The sequence below is a fragment of the Salmo salar genome, chromosome ssa11 (assembly GCF_905237065.1).
Source record: "Salmo salar chromosome ssa11, Ssal_v3.1, whole genome shotgun sequence".
Taxonomy (NCBI): domain Eukaryota; kingdom Metazoa; phylum Chordata; class Actinopteri; order Salmoniformes; family Salmonidae; genus Salmo; species Salmo salar.
Window position 1 is genome coordinate 83965148 of NC_059452.1, and position 21872 is coordinate 83987019.

A 21872-nucleotide genomic window follows, 5' to 3' on the forward strand; every position below is an offset into this window, starting at 1 on the left:
TTCCGCTTTTATTTCTTTCATCACATTCCCAGTGTGTCAGAAGTTTACATTACACTCAATTAGTATTTGGTAGCATTGCCTTTAAATTCTTTAACTTGGGTCAAACGTTTTGGGAAGCCTTCCACAAGCTTCCCACAATAAGTTGGGTGAATTTTGGACCATTCCTCCTGACAGAGCTGGTGTAACTGAGTCAGGTTTGTAGGCCTCCTTGCTCGCACACGCTTTTTCAGTTCTGCCCACAAATTTTCTATAGGATTGAGGTCAGGGCTTTGTGATGGCCACTCCAATACCTTGGCTTTGTTGTCCTTAAGCCATTTTGCCACAACTTTGGAAGTATGCTTGGGGTCATTGTCCATTTGGAAGACCCAATTGCGACCAAGCTTTAACTTCCTGACTGATGTCTTGAGATGTTGCTTCAATATATCCACATAATTTTCCTCCCTCATGATGCCATCTATTTTGTGAAGTGCACCAGTCCCTCCTGCAGCAAATCACCCCCACAACATGATGCTGCCACCCCCGTTCTTCACGGTTGGAATGGTGTTCTTCGGCTTGCAAGCTTCCCCCTTTTTCCTCCAAAGATAACGATGGTCATTATGGCCAAACAGTTCTATTTTTGTTTCATCAGGCCAGAGGACATTTCTCCAAAAAGTACGATATTTGTCCCCATGTGCAGTTTCAAACCGTAGTCTGGCTTTTTATGGTGGTTTTGGAGCAGTGGCTTCTTCCTTGCTGAGCGGCCTTTCAGATTATGACGATATAGGACTCGTTTTACTGTAGCTATAGATACTTTTGTACCTGTTTCCTCCAGCATCTTCACAAGGTCCTTTGCTGTTGTTCTGGGATTGATTTTTACTTTTCGCACCAAATTACGTTCATCTCTAGGAGACAGAATGGGTCTCCTTTCTGAGCGGTATGACGGCTGCGTGGTCCCATGGTGTTTATACTTGCGTACTATTGTTTGTACAGATGAACGTGGTACCTTTAGGCATTTGGAAATTGCTCCCAAGGATGAACCAGACTTGTGGAGGTCTCCAATGTTATTTTGATGTCTTGGCTAATTTCTTTTGATTTTCACATGATGTCAAGCAAAGAGGCACTGACTTTGAAGGTAGGCCTTGAAATACATCCACAGGTACACCTCCAATTGACTCAAATAATGTCAATTGGCCTATCAGAAGCTTCTAAAGCCATGCCATCATTTTCTGGAATTTTTAAAGATTTTTAAAGGCACAGTCAACTTAGTGCATGTAAACTTCTGACCCACTTGAGTTGTGATACAGTGAGTTATAAGTGAAATAATCTGTTTGTAAACAATTGTTGGAAAAATGACTTGTGTCATTCACAAAGTAGATGTCCCAACCGACTTGCCTAAACTATAGTTTGTTAACAAGAAATTTGTGGAGTGGTTGAAAAACGAGTTTTAATGACTCCAACCTAAGTGTATGTAAACTTCCGACTTCAACTGTACATACGGCACTTTAAAATAAAATAATGTTCCCCCTCTTTCCTCCTTTCCCCCAGACGGTGGAGGAGATCGAGGGGGCCTTGGGCCGGGACTTCTACCCCAGCCTGTCGGAGGAGCGTATGCACTGGCAGAAGGAGCTGTCCGGCCTGAGGGAAGAGAACGAGAGCCTGACGGCCATGCTGTGCTCCAAGGAGGAGGACCTAAACCGCACTAAGGCCACCATGAACGCCATCCGGGAGGAACGTGACCGCTTGAGACGACGGGTCAGTCAGCTGGGTCCTGTTATTATGATTCTTTTACATTTTCTGTCATTTGGTTTATGGATTTTGTGCGTTTCCCGTGTACCTTTTGAGCCTTTCCACATGACTGTGTTGGTGGCTGACAGATTGGGGTGCATCGTTGCTTATTATTGCTAAGGCAGGTTTACATACATTTTTATTGAATCTGACCCATAACAGTCAATACGATACAAAAAGGTATCTAGTGAGGTGGAAGGAAAAAAGAAGATACTCAACATAGCTGTATGTTTCTTAGTTTTCATTCGTTTTCATGTTTTTTATTAGATCCCGAAAAGGTTGTGAGAACTTGAGCCTATTGCCAAATCTCTAGTAAATGTGTCCTAGTGTGAACCTGTTCTAGGCAGAGAACTAAGACCAAATCCGAAAGAATAAAAAAATTCTCTGCACAGAGGCTCTAAGCTGTAATTATGGTCCACCATGTCCGTTGGATTGAAAGATCTGCGGCGATCAGTTCAAATATAGACTTGTTCTCTGATGCTTTGTCGCTAGGCCACTGCATTGACAGACACTCGCACGTAGCATTTCTAATTCCAGGAAGTTTATTCAGGGAAGTCTGAAGGAGAAGAAGACATTACTGGGAACCAGTGGCCAGACACGTGTATTTATCCTTGCTCCTGCAAGAATGAACCCTTTGAATTTTCCAGCTGCGAACTGAGTTCTGCTTTCTGAACCAAACTATGGATGGTGTTCCGGTTAGGGCAGCCATCTGAATCAATACGTTGTGTGCTTTTAGACACATAATCAAATCTGGTGTCCTCCCAAGGCTTGCTGAAGCTAGTTAGGACCGTAATGCGATTAGACCACGAGATGCATCGAGCGAAAAAAGGGTCAGGCCGACCTAACCAGCCTCACTAATTCTGGCGGGTCCTCAAAGGAGACCTAGACGCAGCAGAAAAAGCATCCCAGCTCAGCTCAGAGCACTCGTTCCTCCCACCCCCTTAATTTCTCCTCTCCTCTTTCCTCTAATGAAATCTGTCCGTTTTACAGAGAAATTGGACAAATGCATTGCATTGCTGTTTCAATGCGGGGCTCCTTAAAGGATTTGCTATGCACACACCGGCGCGTCCTTGGGGGCCTGCTTCCTCCCGCTCAGCCTTTTCAAATATGGATTCCCCCTCATTTGAGACTCAAGGTCCAGATACGATCTTAACTTTCCTTCCCTAGGCTTTTACCCTCCATTGAAGTACAGGTATTTACTGTGGTAGTAAGCATCTTTTACACCTTTTACAGTACCGGTACTGTATGTGTCTTGTCCACATAATTCAGCTGTGTCAGCATTTTGTTTACGATACAAAAGAGCGTTTGACTTTAAAGGCCAGATACAGAACACTATATATTGGCATGTCATTGTAAGCCTTCTAAGCTTTTACTATGCACTCCACTCATAATAAGAATCACGTATGTTGGAATCAACCACTTCCAGTGAAACACCACAGCATAAGGCAGTGTATATTGAACCAAAATGTAAACTCAACATGGTAAGTGTTGGTCCCATGTTTCATGAGCTGAAATAAAAGATCACAGAAATGTTCCATATGTACAAAAAGGTTACCATTTCTCCTTTGCCAAGATAATCCATCCAGTTGACATTTGTTGCATATGAAGAAGCTGATTAAACAGCATGATCATTACACAGGTGCACCTTGTGCTGAGGACAATAACAAGCCACTCTAAAATGTGCTGTTTTGTCACACAACACAATGCCACAGATGTCTCAAGTTTTGAGGGACCGTGCAATTGGCATGCTGACTGCAGGAATGTCCACCAGAGTTGTTGCCAGCCTCACAACCGCAGACCACGTGTAACCACGCCAGCCCAGGACCTTCACTTCTGGCTTCTTCACCTGCAGGATTGTCTGAGACCTGCCACTTGGACAGCTGATGAAACTGAGGAATATTTCTGTCTGTAATAAAGCTCTTTGTGGGGAAAAACTCATTCTGATTGGCTGGCCTGGCGCTGCAATGGCTGGACCTGGCTCCCAAGTGGGTATGCCTATGCCCTCCCAGGCCCACCCATGGCTGCGCCCCTTCCCAGTCATGTAAAATCCATGGATTAGAGCCTAATGAATGTATTTCAATTGACTGATTTCCTTATATGAACTTTAACTCAGTAAAATTGTTCAAATGTTGCATAGTGCCTTTTATATTGTTGTTCAGTATACTTTTTAAAATCAGCTGGATACAAGAACTGTCCTGGACAGATGTGCATGTGAGTCAAACAAAGTCCTCGGTTTATAAACTGGCCAGAACCAAACAGAACCAGAATCATTTTCTTTGCAGTTTCTTTTCTCAGGGATCATGAGGGAGAAAGCTGGCTAGAGGACTAGTTCATGATGTCGCAGTCATCTCTGTGTCCTTTGGCAGCACATGGCAGCCATGTTGGCTTTTTTCAGACCCTTGGCTCCCAGGGAGTTTCGCAGGAGAGGAGAACAGGAAAAACAGCAGTGTTCAAAGTCATGGCCAAGCTCTCTCGCATTCTTTTACTCTCTCTCTCTCTCTCTCTCTCTCTCTCTCTCTCTCTCACACACATTTATTGGCTTGGGAAACATGTTTACATTGCCAAAGCAAGTGAAATTAACAATACAAAGTGAACAGTCATTATGTCTACATACAGTTGTCCAAAAAGCTCAATTTTAGTCTCATCTGACCAGAGTACCTTCTTCCATATGTTTGGGGAGTCTCCCACATGCCTTTTGGCGAACACCAAACATGTTTGCTTATTTTTTTCTTTGAGCAATGGCTTTTTTCTGGCCACTCTTCCGTAAAGCCCAACTCTGTGGAGTGTATGGCTTAAAGTGGTCCTATAGAGCTTTGCAGCTCCTTCAGGTTTATCTTTGGTATCTGTGTTGCCTCTCTGGTGAATGCCCTACATGCCTGGTCTGTGAGTTTTGGTGGGCGGCTCTCTCTTGGCAGGTTTGTTGTGGTGCCATATTCTTTCCATTTTTTAATAATGGATTTAATGGTGCTCTGTGGGATGTTCAAAGTTTCATTTTTTAAATTTTTTATAACCCAACCCTGATCTGTACTTCTCCACAACTTTGTCCCTGACCTGTTTGGAGAGCTCCTTGGTCTTCATGGTGCCGCTTGCTTGGTGGTGCCCCTTGCTTAGTGGTGTTACAGACTCTGAGGCCTTTCAGAACAGGTGTGTATATATACTGACATCATGTGACAGATCATGTGACACTTAGATTTCACACAAGTGGACTTTATTTAACTAATTATGTGACTTCTAAAGGTAATTGGTTGCACCAGATCTTATTTAGGGGCTTCATAGCAAAGGGGTTGAATCCATATGCACGCACCACTTTTCAGTTTTTTATTATTTAGAATTGTTTGAAACAAGTTCTTTTTTTAATTTCATTTCACCAATTTGGACTATTTTGTGTATGTCCATTACATGAAATCCAAATAAAAATCCATTTAAATTACTGGTTGTAATGCAACAAAATAGGAAAAATGCAAAGGGGATGAGTACTTTTGCAAGGCACTGTACTTCTTATCAAATACTCATTGTGTACTATCGTAACGTTCTTGGATCTGCAAAACCACCAGGCTTGCTCCATTATTCAGTACTACACATGGGTTTAATTATTTATTTGCTAGCTAACTAAATAACAACGCAGAATTAACATACACACTTTACATGAGACAAAGGTCCCTAGTGGACTAACAAAATATGACGGCTTTTACACAGAGATGGAGAGGGGGAAAAAAACGGAAACATTCTATAACTATTCTCCCATTAAACATATACTTTACACACGAACCGCCGCCAATTTGGAATAAGAAATCATGAATGTATTTAAGTGTGAAATGCCTATGATTGTCGTTTATCTCGGTCGGAACCAAGCCTTCTCGGAAAGTTGTTAGGCTTCCAGCTGTATGGCTCTGATTGTCCGAAAGGGCTTTCCCGTCTTCTACTGTTGTTCACTCTGGAAGATAACAGCCATGTCGATGGTTCCAATTGGTGATGAGCGTAGTAGGATAGTCTCACTTACATTAGCTTTTCTCAATATCTGACTTAAGACAGCTGTACCAGTGATTGTCTGAGATGAGCTTCTCGCCTCTTCCTCCTCGTGTTGGTATTCAGAATTCGGACCACAATAGACATGAGCTGCAGCTCTTCGTCTCTCTGGTCTAAAGAAAGGTGAGTATTTCTTCACCTCGTGTTGAGATTCAGCGTTTCAACCATTTAAAACATGTAGCTCTCGCCTCACGCTTCCTGGTCTAATGTTAATTTCGTAACAAAGGCTTTTTATGCACTCTGGCCAAAAGGGGCGTTCCGTCATGCTGACAAGCTCTCTGACCTCACTCGGAGCGTGGCTACTTAATGTGCAAAGGATATGATTAGAAGTTCTCTCTTACCCATCCTAAAAGCACTTTCATATCTTAACAAACATACTTGAATCATTTTTCATATTGTATTCACAACATATTTGTCACACCCTGGCCATAGAGAGGTTTTTTATTCTCTATTTTGGGTAGGCCAGGGTGTGACTAGGGTGGGCATTCTATGTTCCTTTTTCTATGTTCTTTATTTTCTATGTTTTGGCCGGGTATGGTTCTCAATCAGGGACAGCTGTCTATTGTTGTCTCTGATTGGGAACCATACTTAGGTAGCCCTTTTCCCTCCTTGTGTTGTGGGATGTTGACTTTGTTTATGGCCCATAGCCTTTAGCTTCACGGTTTGTTGGGTAGTGTTTATTTTTTTGTTCGGCGTCTTTTCTAATAAAAATAATCTGTACGCTCGCCACGCTGCACCTTGGTCCTCTCCTTTCAACCGACGTGACAATATTGGATGAAAACTTGACAGATAAAGTGGGTATCCTTTCCAAGTTACAGTATTTGGTCCATACCGTTTTTAATAACATCACAAAATGAAAAACAATATGACATTAGTTTCCTATGTCTCCCCACTGACCATTTCGTTACGTTAGAAATATTGTTCCATGATTCACTTTTTAACGTTAGAGTTTTGGGGCGGCAAAAATCTCTCTAGACAACGGCATTTCTTTGGTTGATACTAAAGGGTAGAGAGAGAGTTCTCTCCTGCTTAAATTTACGACCAGGTGTGGAGGTTTCAAAACCCCCACAGTTCCCTCCTCCCCTCATTTGTCGGTGGGAGAGGGTCTGGTTATTGTCAGCCATTACCAAGCTGATCTGACCCATTGTGATCCTCACAGGACAGTCATGACACAGTGTTGTAACAATGTGCAAATAGTTAAAGTAGAAAAGGGAAAATAAATAAACATGAACACGTGTTGCTTTTTCTTCAAACACCATTGTTAACAGGTCACAAATCTTGCTGCTGTGATTGCACGCTGTGGGTCTGGAATTGTATTTGTTTTCAAATTCTATGTGGGTCTGTGTAATCTGAGGGTATTATGTATCTCTAATATGCTCATACATTTGGCAGGAGGTTAGGAAGTGCAGCTCCGTTTTCAATGGATTTTGTGGGCAGTGTGCACAGCCAGGTCTGCCTACGACGACCTTTCTCAATAGCAAGCCTATTCTCATTGAGTCTGTACATAGTCAAAGCATAGTCTCACATTCCCAGTGTCTCTGCTTCACTGTCAACCTTTTCCCACTCTCCTCTCGCCCCCCTCTTTCTGTCACTCACTTTCTCTTCTATTTCCGCTCATCCCTTTCTCTCTCTATCTGTCTCTGAAAGTCGCCTCTCCCCTGGTGTCCGTAGGGAAATAGAGGTGGGGAAAATCTGTTCTCGCAGTCTGGCTGCGGAGGCAGAGACAGAGTTAGTGGCAGATGAAGGCTTATCGCCTCATCTGTTTTCCAGGCCAGTATGTCTGCCCTAGAGGAAGCCTGATTTACATTTCAGACCATACATTTGATGTAGATAGATTTACCTGTGCCTATAATGCCACGTGTGTGTGTGCAATTTAAAGGTTTGCCTATATTATTGACAACATGCAGGTAGCTAACATGATTTTGACTTCTTGTCATGTGTATTCAGCTATCCAGTGCTGCCAACAGCTCATGCCAGTTGCTGACTGTTTGCGGGTATATATTGTGTTGTCTCTGTGTGTGCAATGTGTGCTGTGTAAAGAACAAAAGGCCATTGTTTTCAAAACCAAGTTTGCCGAGTTTTCACTGTTTATACGGTATTTTCATGAGCCAGGGGTCAAACTAATGTTCTTTCTTTTCCACGCTTTTCCTGGCAGAGGAAGCTCTCTCCCTCTGACACATACACACACCCCAACATTCATGCACACAACCACACACACACACCTGGAGCCTAAACTGCTTTGGGTTGTGAAGAGGTAAGAACATATTAACAACAGCGTTTGGATTTTGTATACAAGCTGCAAGCATAATACAGACAAATCCAAGCTTGCATACAAATTCATTGCGAGACCTGGCAAGCCTTTCCAAATAGCTTTTTGATGCTTAATATAGAGTGAGGAGAAGCCTGTCAGCAGTGGAGTGATTCAAGTACCCTGTTGCCTCTGCATTCATAACATCATCACTGTCCCAAAATTCCTGCCTTTGCCCACTGCTTTAAAGAGATGGGATGGATCCTCACATTGTCGAAAACTGGAGCAAAAAGTGGTTAAAGTTGCAACTAACTGAGTCCTTTTGTCAATCCTCTGTATGATGAGGTCATAAGCAGTTGTGTGTTTTCAGCAGGTCTGGTTGTTATTGATATTTTATTCATGTTATTTTAACGTTTTGCCATGCCCATGACCACCAGCTTATGTGTGTCTTTGTGTGCCACAGAATGAAATAGAACACATTCACATGAAATAGTAATATAATATATCTCTATGGTGTCTTTTCCCCAGGTGCGAGAGCTGCAGACGCGTCTCCAGAGCTCCCAGCCTGCAGGCCTGTCCAGCCCCGGGCGTCTCACCCCCACCTCCCGTCCAATCAACCCCAGCACTGGGGAACTCAGCACCAGCAGCAGCAGTAACGATATACCTGTGGCCAAGGTAGAACACACACACTATGACATGCATAGTAAGGGGGGAAAAAAAGTTATGCATGTGGAAGTACATTATAGGGTTAAGACCTCACACGGTCTTGAGTAATAGAATTGAATAAATGGAAATTGTACATTCATATGAGGTAATGCAATGTCTCTCTGGGGACATTATGAACTCTCCTCTGGAATGACCAAGGACAAACATTTTCTTTTCTTTTCCAATTTTCACCATCTCTTATAGTACTGTCTCGATCTCACACACACACACACACACACACACACACACACACACACACACACACACACACACACACACACACACACACACACACACACACACACACTAATCAGCATACTAGCCTTTGGCTTGTCCACCCAGAGAGGGACAGTGGTAATCAGGCAACCATTCGCTCTTCCACAGTCCCGTGTGTGTCCTTGACATTGAGCCTCAGAGGGAATACAATACATTAGAGCAGTGGACCTTTTCTGAGCCGAGATCACTTTCTGAGTCAAAATGAAGGCTGAGATATGCCCCAGATAAAAAAAAAATGTAAACCTATGCAACATTAACCTATTAAAAACAGTTCTGTAGAAATGAAGTTTGCATTAGGCTATATGCCCAATTCATTATGCAATGCTTGAATTGCCCTGCCAATGATGTTCTTCTCAGACATTACATTTCACACTGGTAATAGATCATCATTTGTTGTATTACTTGTGAGGCACAGCTGAGTGAGCATACATTGAAATAATGTGCTTTCTTTATGTTACTGGACTGCTTGTGCCTGCCTCTGAGTCTCAGCGGAGGGAGCCCATCAGCGGGTCCGCCTCTCACCATCAGACCATCCCTCAGCCCTCCCCGCTCCGTTAAGACCAAAAAGGGGATGGCGAAACTTGCGCTGATGGCAAAACTCGAGGCACACCGCATTAGTTCTGCCTCATGTACAAATTCATGTTGTTGCTCTTATGACCAGAGTAAGTGAAATATTCCTTGATATAAAAGAAGACAGTCGCTAATAATAACAATGCAAGCCTATCGATACATTTTGCTACTCATTCATTGAAACTGCAGTGTGAGTGGTTAAGCGCATTTCATGGCTTATAAAAGTGCTGAATAAAAATTCAACATGAACTCACTCATAAAAACAGTAGCTCTTTGCAGTAATTGTTGACAGTCTCTCTTCAGCCGTCGTTTTAGATGTTTTTAAATCACAGTATCAACTTCCTTTGCTGTGCGCTCGAGAAAGCTGCAGACAGACACAGTGATCTGAGCAATGCCTGTAGGTGCACTTGATTTTCTCTCCGGGCACGCAGAGTTGGTACCTTCAGACACATGGCAGCTGAAAAAAGTGCACCTACTGCCAACAGTGCGAGACAGAAAAAAGTAGGAATGTAAGGCTATATCATTGGGTGTTTTATAGAAATGTTTTGCGATCGACTAGGAATGCCTTGGAGATCAAGCAGTTTGTTGTCTTGTTGCTAGGTGGCGGAGCGGGTGAAACTGTCTAAAACCAGGTCGGAGTCTTCCTCCACCGAGAGACCTGTTCTGGGATCAGAGATCAGCAGCATCGGGGTAAGGGGCTACTGGATGCCTATTCAATACTGAAGGCTTTGAGGGGGAAGATGTTAAAACAAAGTAAGTAGTATAGAGAGAGGGGTAGTTAGAGTAAGAGAGAGAGCGACAGTAGGTAGGACATTTCCTTGTAGCAGCTGGCCGATGATAACCGCAGCATCTGCAGAAGTGTCAGAAATGGGTATCTATCACCAGTATGGTGTGACAGACCTGGTGTAACTCATACCCCACTGCTCCCTCCCTCTGCACCCACAAAGCCCCGTTGACACTAAAGATTGACCTGACAACGTCACCTCGAACGGGGGGACTATCAACAGACCCAGCTACAGTGCCATCGGAAAGTGTTCAGACCCCTTTACTCTTTCACATTTTGTTACGTTACAGCCTTATTCTAAAATGGATTAAATAAAAAAAGGTCCTCGGTAATCTACACACAAAGCCCATAATGACAAAGCGAAAACAGGTTTGTATACATTTTTGCAAATGTATTAAAAACAGAAATACCTTATTTACATAAGTATTCAGACACTTTACTATGAGACTCAAATTTGAGCTCAGGTGCATCCTGTTTCCATTGATCATCCTTGATGTTTTTACAACTTGATTGGAGTCCACCTGTGGTAAATTCAATTGATTATACACGATTTGGAAAGGCACACATCTGTTTATATAAGATCCCACAGTTGACAGTGCATGTCGGATCAAAAACCAATTGAGATTGAAGGAATTGTCAGTAGAGCACCGAGACCGGATTGCTTTGAGGCATGGATCTGGGGAAGGGTACCAAAAAATGTCTGCAGCATTGAAGGTCCCCAGGAACACAGTGATCTCCATCATTCTTAAATGGAAGAAGTTTGGAACCACCAAGACTCTTCCTAGAGCTGGCATCCCAGTCAAACTGAGCAATCCTGGGAAAAGGGCCACCAAGAACCCAGCTCTAGAGTTTGTCTGTTGAGATGGGAGAACCTTCCAGAAGGACAACCATCTCTGCAGCACTCCACCAATCAGGCCTTTATGGTAGAGTGGCCAGATGGAAGCCACTCCTCGGTAAAAGGAACATGACAGCCTGCTTGGAGTTTGCCAAAAGGCACATAAAGACTCTCAAATCATGAGGAACAAGTCTGATGAAACCAAGATTGAACTCTTTGGCCTGAATGCCAAACGTCACATCTGGAGGAAACCTGCACCATCCCTATGATGAAGCATGGTGGTGGCAGCATCATGCTGTGAGTATGTTTTTCAGCAGCAGGGACTGGGAGACTATTCAGGATCGAGGCAAAGATGAACAGAGCAAAGTACAGAGAGATCCTTGATGAAAACCTGCTACAGAGTGCTCGGGACCTCAGACTGGGGTGAAGGTTCACCATCCAACAGAACAATGACCCTAAGCACACAGCCAAAACAACACAGGAGTGGCTTCGGGACAAGTCTCTGAATGTCCTTGAGTGGCCCAGCCGGAGCCCGGAATTGAACCCGATCGAACATCTCTGGGGAGACCTGAAAATAGCTGTGCAGCAACGCTTCCCATCCAACCGGACAGAGCTTGAGATGATCTGCAGAGAAGAATGGGAGAAACTTCCCAAATACAGGTGTGCCAAGCTTGTAGCATCATACCCAAGAAGACTCAATGCTGTAATTTCTGCCAAAGGTGCTGAAACAAAGTACTGAGTAAAGGGTCTGAATACTTATGTAAATGTGATATTTCAGTTTATTTTTTATAATTTAGCTAAAAAATCTAAACCTGTTTTTGCTTTGTCATTATGGGGTATTGTGTATAGATTGGTTAGTAAAAAAGCAATTGAGTCAATTTTAGAATAAGGCTGTAACATAACAAAATGTGGAACAAGTCAAGGGGTCTTAATACTTTCCAAAGGCACTGTACAGTACAGTCGCGGCCAAAAGTTTTGAGAATGACACAAATATAAATTTTCACAAAGTCTGCTGCCTCAGTTTGTGTGATGGCAATTTGCATATACTCCAGAATGTTATGAAGAGTGATCAGATGAATTGCAATTCATTGCAAAGTCCCTCTTTGCCATGCAAATTAACTGAATCCCCCAAAAAAACATTTCGACTGCATTGGCGGCAGGGTAGCCTAGTGGTTAGAGTGTTGGAGTAGTAATCGAAAGGTTGCAATATCGAATTCCTGAGCTGACAAAGTACAAATCTGTTGTTCTGCCCCTGAACAAGGCAGTTAACCCACTTTTCCTAGCCCATCATTGAAAATAAGAATTTTTTGTTAACTGACCTGCCTAGTTAAATGTCAGTGATTTTCTCGTTAACACAGGTGTGAGTGTTGACGAGGACAAGGCTGGAGATTACTCTGTCATGCTGATTGAGTTTGAATAACAGACTGGAAGCTTCAAAAGGAGGGTGGTGCTTGGAATCATTGTTCTTCCTCTGTCAACAATGGTTACCTGCAAGGGAACAAGTGCTGTCATCATTGCTTTGCACAAAAAGGGCTTCACAGGCAAGGATATTGCTGCCAGTAATATTGCACCTAAATCAACCATTTATCGGATCATCAAGAACTTCAAGGAGAGCGGTTCAATTGTTGTGAAGAAGGCTTCAGGGCGCCCAAGAAAGTCCAGCAAGCGCCAGGACCGTCTCCTAAAGTTGATTCAGCTGCGGGATCGGGGCACCACCAGTACAGAGCTTGCTCAGGAAAAACATCAGGGACAGACTGATAATCTGCAAAAGGTACAAGAATTGGACTGCTGAGGACTGGGGTAAAGTCATTTTCTCTGATGAATCCCCTTTCCGATTGTTTGGGGCATCCGGAAAAAAGCTTGTCCGGAGAAGACAAGGTGAGTGATACCATCAGTCCTGTCTCATGCCAACAGTAAAGCATCCCGAGACCATTCATGTGTGGGGTTGCTTCTCAGCCAAGGGAGTGGGCTCACTCACAATTTTGCCTAAGAACACTGCCATGAATAAAGAATGGTACCAACACATCCTCCGAGAGCAGCTTCTCCCAACCATCCAGGAACAGTTTGGTGATGAACAATGCCTTTTCCAGCATGATGGAGCACCTTGCCATAAGGCAAAAGTGGCTCGGGGAACAAAACATCGATATTTTGGGTCCATGGCCAGGAAACTTCCCAGACCTTAATCCCATTGAGAACTTGTAGTCAATCCACAAGAGGCGTGTGGACAAACAAAAACCCACAAATTCTGACAAACTCCATGGATTGATTATGCAAGAATGGGCTGCCATCAGTCAGGATGTGGCCCAGAAGTTAATTGACAGCATGCCAGGGCGGATAGCAGAGGTCTTGAAAAAGAAGGGTCAACACTGCAAATATTGACTCTGCATCAACTTTATGTAATTGTCAGTAAAATACTTTGACACTTATGAAATGCTTGTAATTATACTCCAGTATTCCATAGTAACATCTGACAAAAATATCTAAAGACACTGAAGCAGCAAACTTTGTGGAAATTAATATTTGTGTCATTCTCAAAACTTTTGGCCACGACTGTACATCGTTTTATCGCTCTCCTCTTTCAATCCTCTTCTGATGGATGCCCTCTTTTCTCTAGTGCCTCCCTCCCTCTCTGCCTTTCCTTCCCTCTCTTTTTATTTCTCCCTCTCTCCCCTTGGTGTGTGTTCAGGTGTGAGTGACGGGAACCAATCCTAATGATTCCAGGGCTTCTCTTTTCCTTGAAGCTCTGGCCACCAAAATTCTCTTTAGCTGGAACCCATCTGACCCAAAATAGACTTGAAAGAGAGTGAGAGGGAAGAGCGAGAAAGAGATGCAGACTGTTAGTATTCCTCTGGGACTAGGCTGAGGCAGATTATGTAAAGGAGGGAGAGCAAAGTTCAATAGAAAACCTGTATACAATCTCTTGAAAAAGATTTTAATCTCAATAAAAACCAATCTGTGTAATTAAAGGTTATAAACACACTCTGTATAAACTCAATGTGGATTAAGAGAGTGGAGGATCACAAAGAAATCCCCTCAGTCTGCCTGACCCATTAAATTCCCATTGTGCTGTTTTTACGTTGTGATTTTTGGCTGCACCTTGACTCACATTGGTTGAAGCGCTGTCTACTCCCCTCCATTGATGTAAATGTCAGTCTTTCCCCCATGTACCCCTGTTCCTCCTCCTCCCAGGTGTCCAGTAATGTGGCGGAGCACTTGGCACACTCCCTCCAGGACTGCTCCAACATTCAGGAGATCTTCCAGACCCTCTACTCCCACGGATCAGCCATCTCTGAGAACAAGATCAGGGAGTTTGAGGTGGAGACGGAGAGACTTAACAGGTGACACTCAAACCACGTTGCCTGTCACTTACAGCCCTGATCTTCATCTTATAAGTAATGTCATATTAAAGTAATACTGTATCCCACCATTAATGCCAAAATGTACACACACCTGTCTATATAAGGTCCCACAGTTGACAGTGCAACCAAGCCACAAGGTTGAAAGAATTGTCCGTAGTGCTCCGAGACCCGGATTGTGTCGAGGCACAAATCTGGGGAAGGGTACAAAAACATTTCTGCAAGATTGAAGGTCCCCAAGAACGCAGTGGCCTCCATCATTCTTAAATTAAATAAGTTTGGAACAATCAAGTATCTTCCTATATCTGGCCTCCTGGCCAAACTGAGCAATCTGGGGATAAGGGCCTTGGTCAGGGAGGTGACCAAGAAACCGATGGTCACTCTGACAGGGCTCCAAAGTTACTCTGTAGAGATGGGAGAGCCTTCCAGAATCAAATCATATCGAATTGTACTTGTCACGTGCGCCGAATACAACAGGTTTAGACCTTACAGTGTAATGCTTACTTACAAGCCCTTAACTTCTCTGGGCTAGGCGGGACAGCCAGTGAAATAGCATGGCGCGAAATACAAAACAGCTAAAATCTCATTTCATTTTCTCAAACAATCAACTATTTTACACCATTTTAAAGATAAACTTCTCGTTAATCTAACCACATTGTCCGATTTCAAAAAGGCTTTACGGCGAAAGCATAATATTAGATTATGTTAGGAGAATAAACTTCACAAGAAAAACCACACAGCCATTTTCCAAGCAAGGACATGCATCACAAAAACCAAAAATACAGCTAAAATATTCAGTAACCTTTGATGATCTTCATCAGATGGCACTCATAGGACTTCATGTTACACAATACATGTATGTTTTGCTCGATAAAGTTGATATTTATATCCAAAAACCCCATTTTACATTGGCGATAGGATGTTCAGAAAATGTATTCCCACGAAAACTTCTGGTGAATGAGCACATCAATTTACAAAAATACTCATCATAAACGTTGATAAAATTTACAACAGTTATTGAAAGAATGATAGATATACTTCTCCTTAATGCAACCGCTGTGTCAGATTTTAAAATAGCTTTATGGAGAAAGCACATTTTTCAATATTCTGAGTACATAGCTCAGCCATCAAAGCAAGCTATACAGATACCCGCCAAGTTCTGGGGTCAACTAAACTCAGAATTTGTATTTATAAATATTCTCTTACCTTTGCTGATCTTCGTCAGAATGCACTCCCAGGACTCCTACTTCCACAATAAATGTTATTTTTGTTCGAAAATACTCCATATTTATGTCCAAATACCTACGTTTTGTTTGTGTGTTCAGATCACTATCCAAAGGCATAACGCGCAAGCGTAAATCCAGACACGAAAAGTCCAATAGTTCCATTACCGTTCGTAGAAACATGTCAAACGTTTACATTCAATCCTTAGGGTCTTTTTAACATAAAACGTCGATAATATTCCAACCGGACAATAGCGTATTCATTACAGAGTAAAAAGAAGGAGCGGCGCACCAAACGTGCCCGCGCAGTAAACAACTCACTGGTCCCAGGCAGTCCACTCATTGACTGAGCTCCTATTTTCTGCCATCTGCTGTTGACAGCCAATGGAAGCTTTAGGAAGTGCAACGTGACCCCACAGACACTATAGTTTCGATAGGGATTCAAAAGAAGAACTACAATTCTCAGATTTCCCACTTCCTGGTTGGATTTTTCTCAGGTTTTTGCCTGCCATATGAGTTCTGTTATACTCACAGACATCATTCAAACAGTTTTAGAAACTTCAGAGTGTTTTCTATCCAAATCTACTAATAATATGCAAATATTCGACTCTGGGCCCGAGTATTAGGCAGTTTACTCTGGGTACGCTTTTCATCCGAAAATGAAAATACTGCCCCATGCAGTTTTAAGAAAGAAAAAAAAAAAAGTAACAAATAAAAGTAACAAATAATTAAAGAGCAGCAGTAAAATAACAATAGCAAGGCTATATACAGAGGGTACCGGTACAGAGTCAATGTGCGGGGGCACCAGTTAGTCGAGGTAATTGCGGTAATATGCGCATGCCGGTAGAGTTATTAAAGTAACAATGCATAGATAATAAACAGAGTAGCAGCAGCTTAGAAGGGGGGGGGCAGGCAATGCAAATAGTCTAGGTAGCCATTTGAGTAGATGTTCAGGAGTCTTATGGCTTGGGGGTAGAAGCTGTTTAGAACCTCTTGGACTTAGACTTGGCGCTCTGGTACCGCTTGCCGTCTGGTAGCAAAGAGAACAGTCTATGACTAGGGTGACTGGTGTCTTTGACAATGTGAGTCAAGGTGACAATTGTTTGTGCCTTCCTCTGACACCATCTGGTATAGAGGTCCTGAATGCCAAGCGTCACGTCTGGAGGAAACCTGGCACCATCCCTACAGTGAAGCATGGTGGTGGCAGCATCATGCTGTGGGGATGTTTTTCAGCGGCAGAGACTGGGAGACTAGTCAGGATTGAGGGAAAGATGAACGGAGCAAAGTACAGAGATCCTTGATGAAAACCTGCTCCAGAGCGCTGAGACTGGGGCGAAGGTGCATCTTTCAACAGGACAATGACCCTAAGCACACAGCCAACACAACGCAGGAGTGTCTTTGGGACAAGTCTCTGAATGTTTTTGAGTGGCCCAGCCAGAGCCCGGACTTGAACCCGATTAAACATCTCTGGAGAGACCTGAAAATAGTTGTGCAGCGATGCTTCCCGTCCAGCCTGACAGAGCTTGAGAGGATCTGCAGAGAGGAATGGGAGAAACTTTCCAAATACAGGTGTGCCAAGCTTTTGGCATCATACCCAAGCAGAGTCAAGGCTGTAATCGCTGCCAAAGGTGCTTCAACAAAATACTGAGTAAAGGGTCTGAATACTTATGTAAATGTTACATTTATTCTTTTATTTTTTTTTATACATTTCCCACAAAATCTAAACCTGTTTTCTCTTGTCATTATGGGTATTGTGTGTAGATGATGAGGGGGGGGGGGGGGACATTTTAATCAGTTTTAGAATAAGGCTGTAACGTAACAAAATGTGGAGAAAGTTGACTGTCTGAATACTTTCCGAATGCATTGTATGTAAGTTTACATCGGTAAAATACACAAATTTGCTTTGTATTGATGTAGGATAAAAAAGGCCATGTTTAAAATGTAAACTATAGTATTGACATCCCCCCTAACCTACACTGTAGTTTAGAGATTCACACTAGAGGTACTTTTCTATCAGCGAGTCTTCATTATGGGTCCTTTAAGAAAGCCCAAGCCTATGAATGAACCCGATTCAGGCACATGTTCAATAGTTGTGTTCCAACATGCAGGTGAATTTATATAAAACCAGTTTTATTTGCAGCTCTTCTTTTCCTCAAAAAACTCCCTTCAGAAGTCTGTTCCAAGCGAATGAAGTAGTAACTCTTCAAACAGTGTACTTTAGGATCTTTGGGGGGATTTCAAATTTAGCGAATTATGTTATGACGTTTCCTCATAATCCTGACTATTTGGAAGTGAGATGTGGAGATCTGAGTGTTCTCAGTAGGAGGGCTTAAGTCGTAATCCTTTGTAATTCCTTTGCGTTTTATCACTTCATTCCAGTCAGAGCTTCAGACTTAGTAGACATTTAAAGCAGATGGGTTTGAAATGTTGTGAAACACTGCTTATACAGTTCTGTAGGTCTGTCTCTCAGGCCAAATCGAATGTCACGATCGCGGTGATTGTTCAGTTTTCGATTTTTTTCGAACAAAGAACACATTACGATCACTCTTTTTTTGAGGTTTATCCAAATGGATAAGTACGCTTAAAGGGATAGTTTACCTTAAAATCGAACCATTTTCATACCTCATAAGTGGTATAATACATCATAAGTGTGCCAATCCAAAATGAAGGGGATAGCTTGGCACCTGGTAACCTGTGACTTAGATTTTGGGGTGTGTCTACTTAAAGGTTGTTATTTGGCCCATGTTTTTATGGGATGTCTAACCACCAGGCTGCGGACACGCCCTCTTTTCTCTTCATTAAGCCCTGAGTGCTTTATTGACAGCCTTAATTATATGGATAGTTACGTGTCACTAGCTACTCTCATATAATCTACCCATAAAACCAAGGCCATTTGAGTAAGAGAGAGGAGGGTGGCTATAGTTGCACCGTCCGTTTGTCCCCTAACACTCCCTTTACTGCAATAGCTGATGTGTGATGAGCGATCTGGCACAAAATAACAGCCGTGAATCACCCAGGTGGGTGCTTTAAATCACTGGTGGAGGGGTGAGTTGCACGGTGAAGTGCTTTGAGATGTAATCCAATAATGATGACTAATGTGTGTGTTCCAGCCGCATCGAGCACCTGAAGTCTCAGAATGACCTCTTGACCATCACGTTGGAGGAGTGTAAGGGCAACGCCGAGAGGATGAGCATGCTGGTGGGCAAATACGAGTCCAACGCCACCGCCCTACGACTGGCACTGCAGTACAGGTACACACACACACACGGATGGACACACTCTCACGTGCGCACATACAAAGCAAGGCCTAACTTAATGAAGCATGCAAAATACATATTACTCACATTCCCACACTCATGCTTGTGCTCAAGTGCCAGACAGAAAGAAAGAAACACGCCAACAAGGTGAAAATCTGAATCCAAATGTCTTCATCCACATCTATGGACAAGCTTAATTTGCTAAGCTAACAAAAACCTTTATCAAGCTGTAACCGTCAGAGCCATGCTAATGCTACCTCATTAGAAGCCTCTTCCGGTAATTATAATTAGGAGGTCAGGGCCTCTTTTGTACGTTGCCTTAGGTAGCAGCCATCCGCATCTCATTAGCATTCTCATCCCCTTGGCCAATCAAGGGGTCTGTGTGTTTGTGTGCGAGCTCTTCTCTGATAAATTGCCCTGAAGGTGCCCATTCAGCAAAGCTAACGCAAACGAGAAACGAAAGGAAGACGGATCTAATCTGAGTGGTATTTATGATTAGCATAATGCTAATCATCCAACTATGCTTATTCTGTGGTGATGTTATGAGATGCAGAAAAGTTCCGTTTTGAACCCTTTTCTTGCGTGGCAAGATTTAGGGAGACTTTCTGCCAATGGCCAACCTCAAATGGAAAAAGTAGCATTTTTAGCTGTTGATGTTGGGTGAATGTTATGTTGTGGTGGCATGATATGGTAATGTTACGTGTGTTTCTCATGGCATTCTGCCATAGCATGTCTCAGGAAGATGGTACTCACGTTGCCTCATCGGCAAAGCTTAGCTATGATCAGATGTGTAAACTGACAGACACCGAAATAGACTGACAGACACCGAAATAGAAACATTATAGCAATAAAAGATCATTAATTGTCTTACCCATTACACCGGAGTACACAACACACTGTTAATATCACACCAGTTACATTACACACACACACACTCTCAATGTATATATTTCCCCCTGTAGCCCTGATGCCAGCGCTTTGATTGAATTCAGCCCCACCGAGTATGATGTCAGCGAGGCCACCCCGTTGGGCCATTTGGGAAGAGATAGACTTTCATTGGAGCGAGGGTGGATGGGGGACTGCAGTGTGTGTGTGTCTGATATGTGGTGGAAGATTCTTCAAGACTCGCTATCTCTATGTGTGTAAGATAAAACATCAGAGTGTATTCTGGTGGTGATGCTGACAATTTTCTGGTGTTTTTCAGGCAGAAACTTTTTTTTTCATTCTTGAGAGAGTGACTAACTCATAGTGTTGGTGTGAGCTATTAAAGGGTGTAAAGGTATCCACAGGATTTGTTTTGGTACGGCTGAACTAGCAGTCGTGTGCGTGAGTGCGTAAATGGGAAACGTGTGTCTTTAAATCAGGTCTGGCCCTCTAGTGTCAACAGTCTCTCTCACACACACACACACACACACACACATCTGACCTACCTCAAATCCACTCAAAATAAAGAGACTAGCTATGAGGACAAAATAAATTAAATAGATGTTCAATGTCTAAATTGAGTGCAGGCTTCAGACTTCCTCTGTGGACAAATGGGGAGTTTTCTTTGTAGGTGTAATACTTGGTTAATTACCCAGGCTCTCTCTGTATTTGTTTGGAGTAGAGGTGTTTTTTTTTTCCTGATGTGTAATCATTGACTGATTAAATGATATTGCCTCGCTAAAAGATTTCCACAGGATTGTTTTTCTTCCATCTCTGAGCCCCAGGCAAACACACACACACACACGCAACACATGCTATAATGACTGTAGTTAAATAGAAATCAGCACCTCTCAGCCATGGTCCTTTTGAACGCTTGATGAAAGTGCAGCACAAATAAGTGGACGCAAGAGGCCTCTGCATTCCTCCACTAAGAGTGTGTGTGCGTGTGAGAGAGAGAGAGTTGATGGGTGTTATCATTCAGTTGTTGAGTAGTGCAAATAGGTTTAGCTGACATGTTTGTCTATGGGTTCTTTGTTAATCAGTGATCAGGGGCCTATGAGATACTTTAAAAGTGTGTGAATGTTAACCAAAATAATAATAAGATGTTTTATTGTCACATACACATAGGTGCAGTGAAATGTGTTGTTTTACAGGGTCAGCCATAGAAGTTCGGTGCCACTGGAGTAATTATGGTTAAGTGCCTTGCTCAAGGGCACATCGACAGACTTTTCACCTTGTCAGCCCGTATGTGTGTTCTTTCGCCCAGTGAACAGTGTATAGAGGCCTATGAGCTGCTGTTGACGCTGGCGGAGAGTGAACAGAGTCTGGTACTGGGCCAGTTCAGAGCTGCCGGAGTGGGCGACGTAGGTGAGTAACACACACACACTCACTTTTCATGCCTACACAGGCTCGTTTGTTCTTTGATCAGTGCTGATTTGTTTCTTCCTACATTCAGAGACCCACAGTTGAACTCCAACCAATCAAAGCAGAGGCCACCTCTCAAAAATACTCTTTTAATCTATTACTCATTATATACTCTCTTTTATAAATTGCTCCACTCTCACTCATTTCATTCTTTTACAAACCTCACCTCCATCACTCCTTCTGTTTTCTCTTCACTTCACTTCATCCTCCCATCACAAACTTTAATCAGACTAAATAAATATAAAGATCCAGTCCATTTAAAAAATTGGAGGCCCCTTACACTTCAGTGTTGTGATGCAAAAATTCTACCAAAGTAAATAGTGCTTAGAATTAAAAAGGTATTGTCAGATATTATTCATTCTAATCAGACAGGTTTTTCACATCTGGGAAACCAGGCCTGGTATTCATAGCGGACTTTGAAAAGGTTTTTGATAAAGTACGACAGGAATTTATCTATAAATGCCTCTCACTTTCGGTTA

At 42.8% G+C, this 21872-nt stretch overlaps 1 protein-coding gene across 3 annotated transcripts in view; it reads left to right on the forward strand.

The window, feature by feature from the left end:
* Positions 1-21872, forward strand: part of LOC106563245 (colorectal mutant cancer protein) — a 121954-nt gene that overhangs the window by 62856 nt on the left and 37226 nt on the right. For all 3 annotated transcript variants that reach the window (XM_014128653.2, XM_014128654.2, XM_014128656.2), the window contains 6 exons: positions 1525-1731; positions 8567-8713; positions 10190-10279; positions 14398-14546; positions 18898-19038; positions 21236-21336. In XM_014128653.2, the coding sequence (XP_013984128.2) occupies positions 1525-1731; positions 8567-8713; positions 10190-10279; positions 14398-14546; positions 18898-19038; positions 21236-21336 (835 nt within the window). The remainder of the gene's footprint in view (positions 1-1524; positions 1732-8566; positions 8714-10189; positions 10280-14397; positions 14547-18897; positions 19039-21235; positions 21337-21872) is intronic.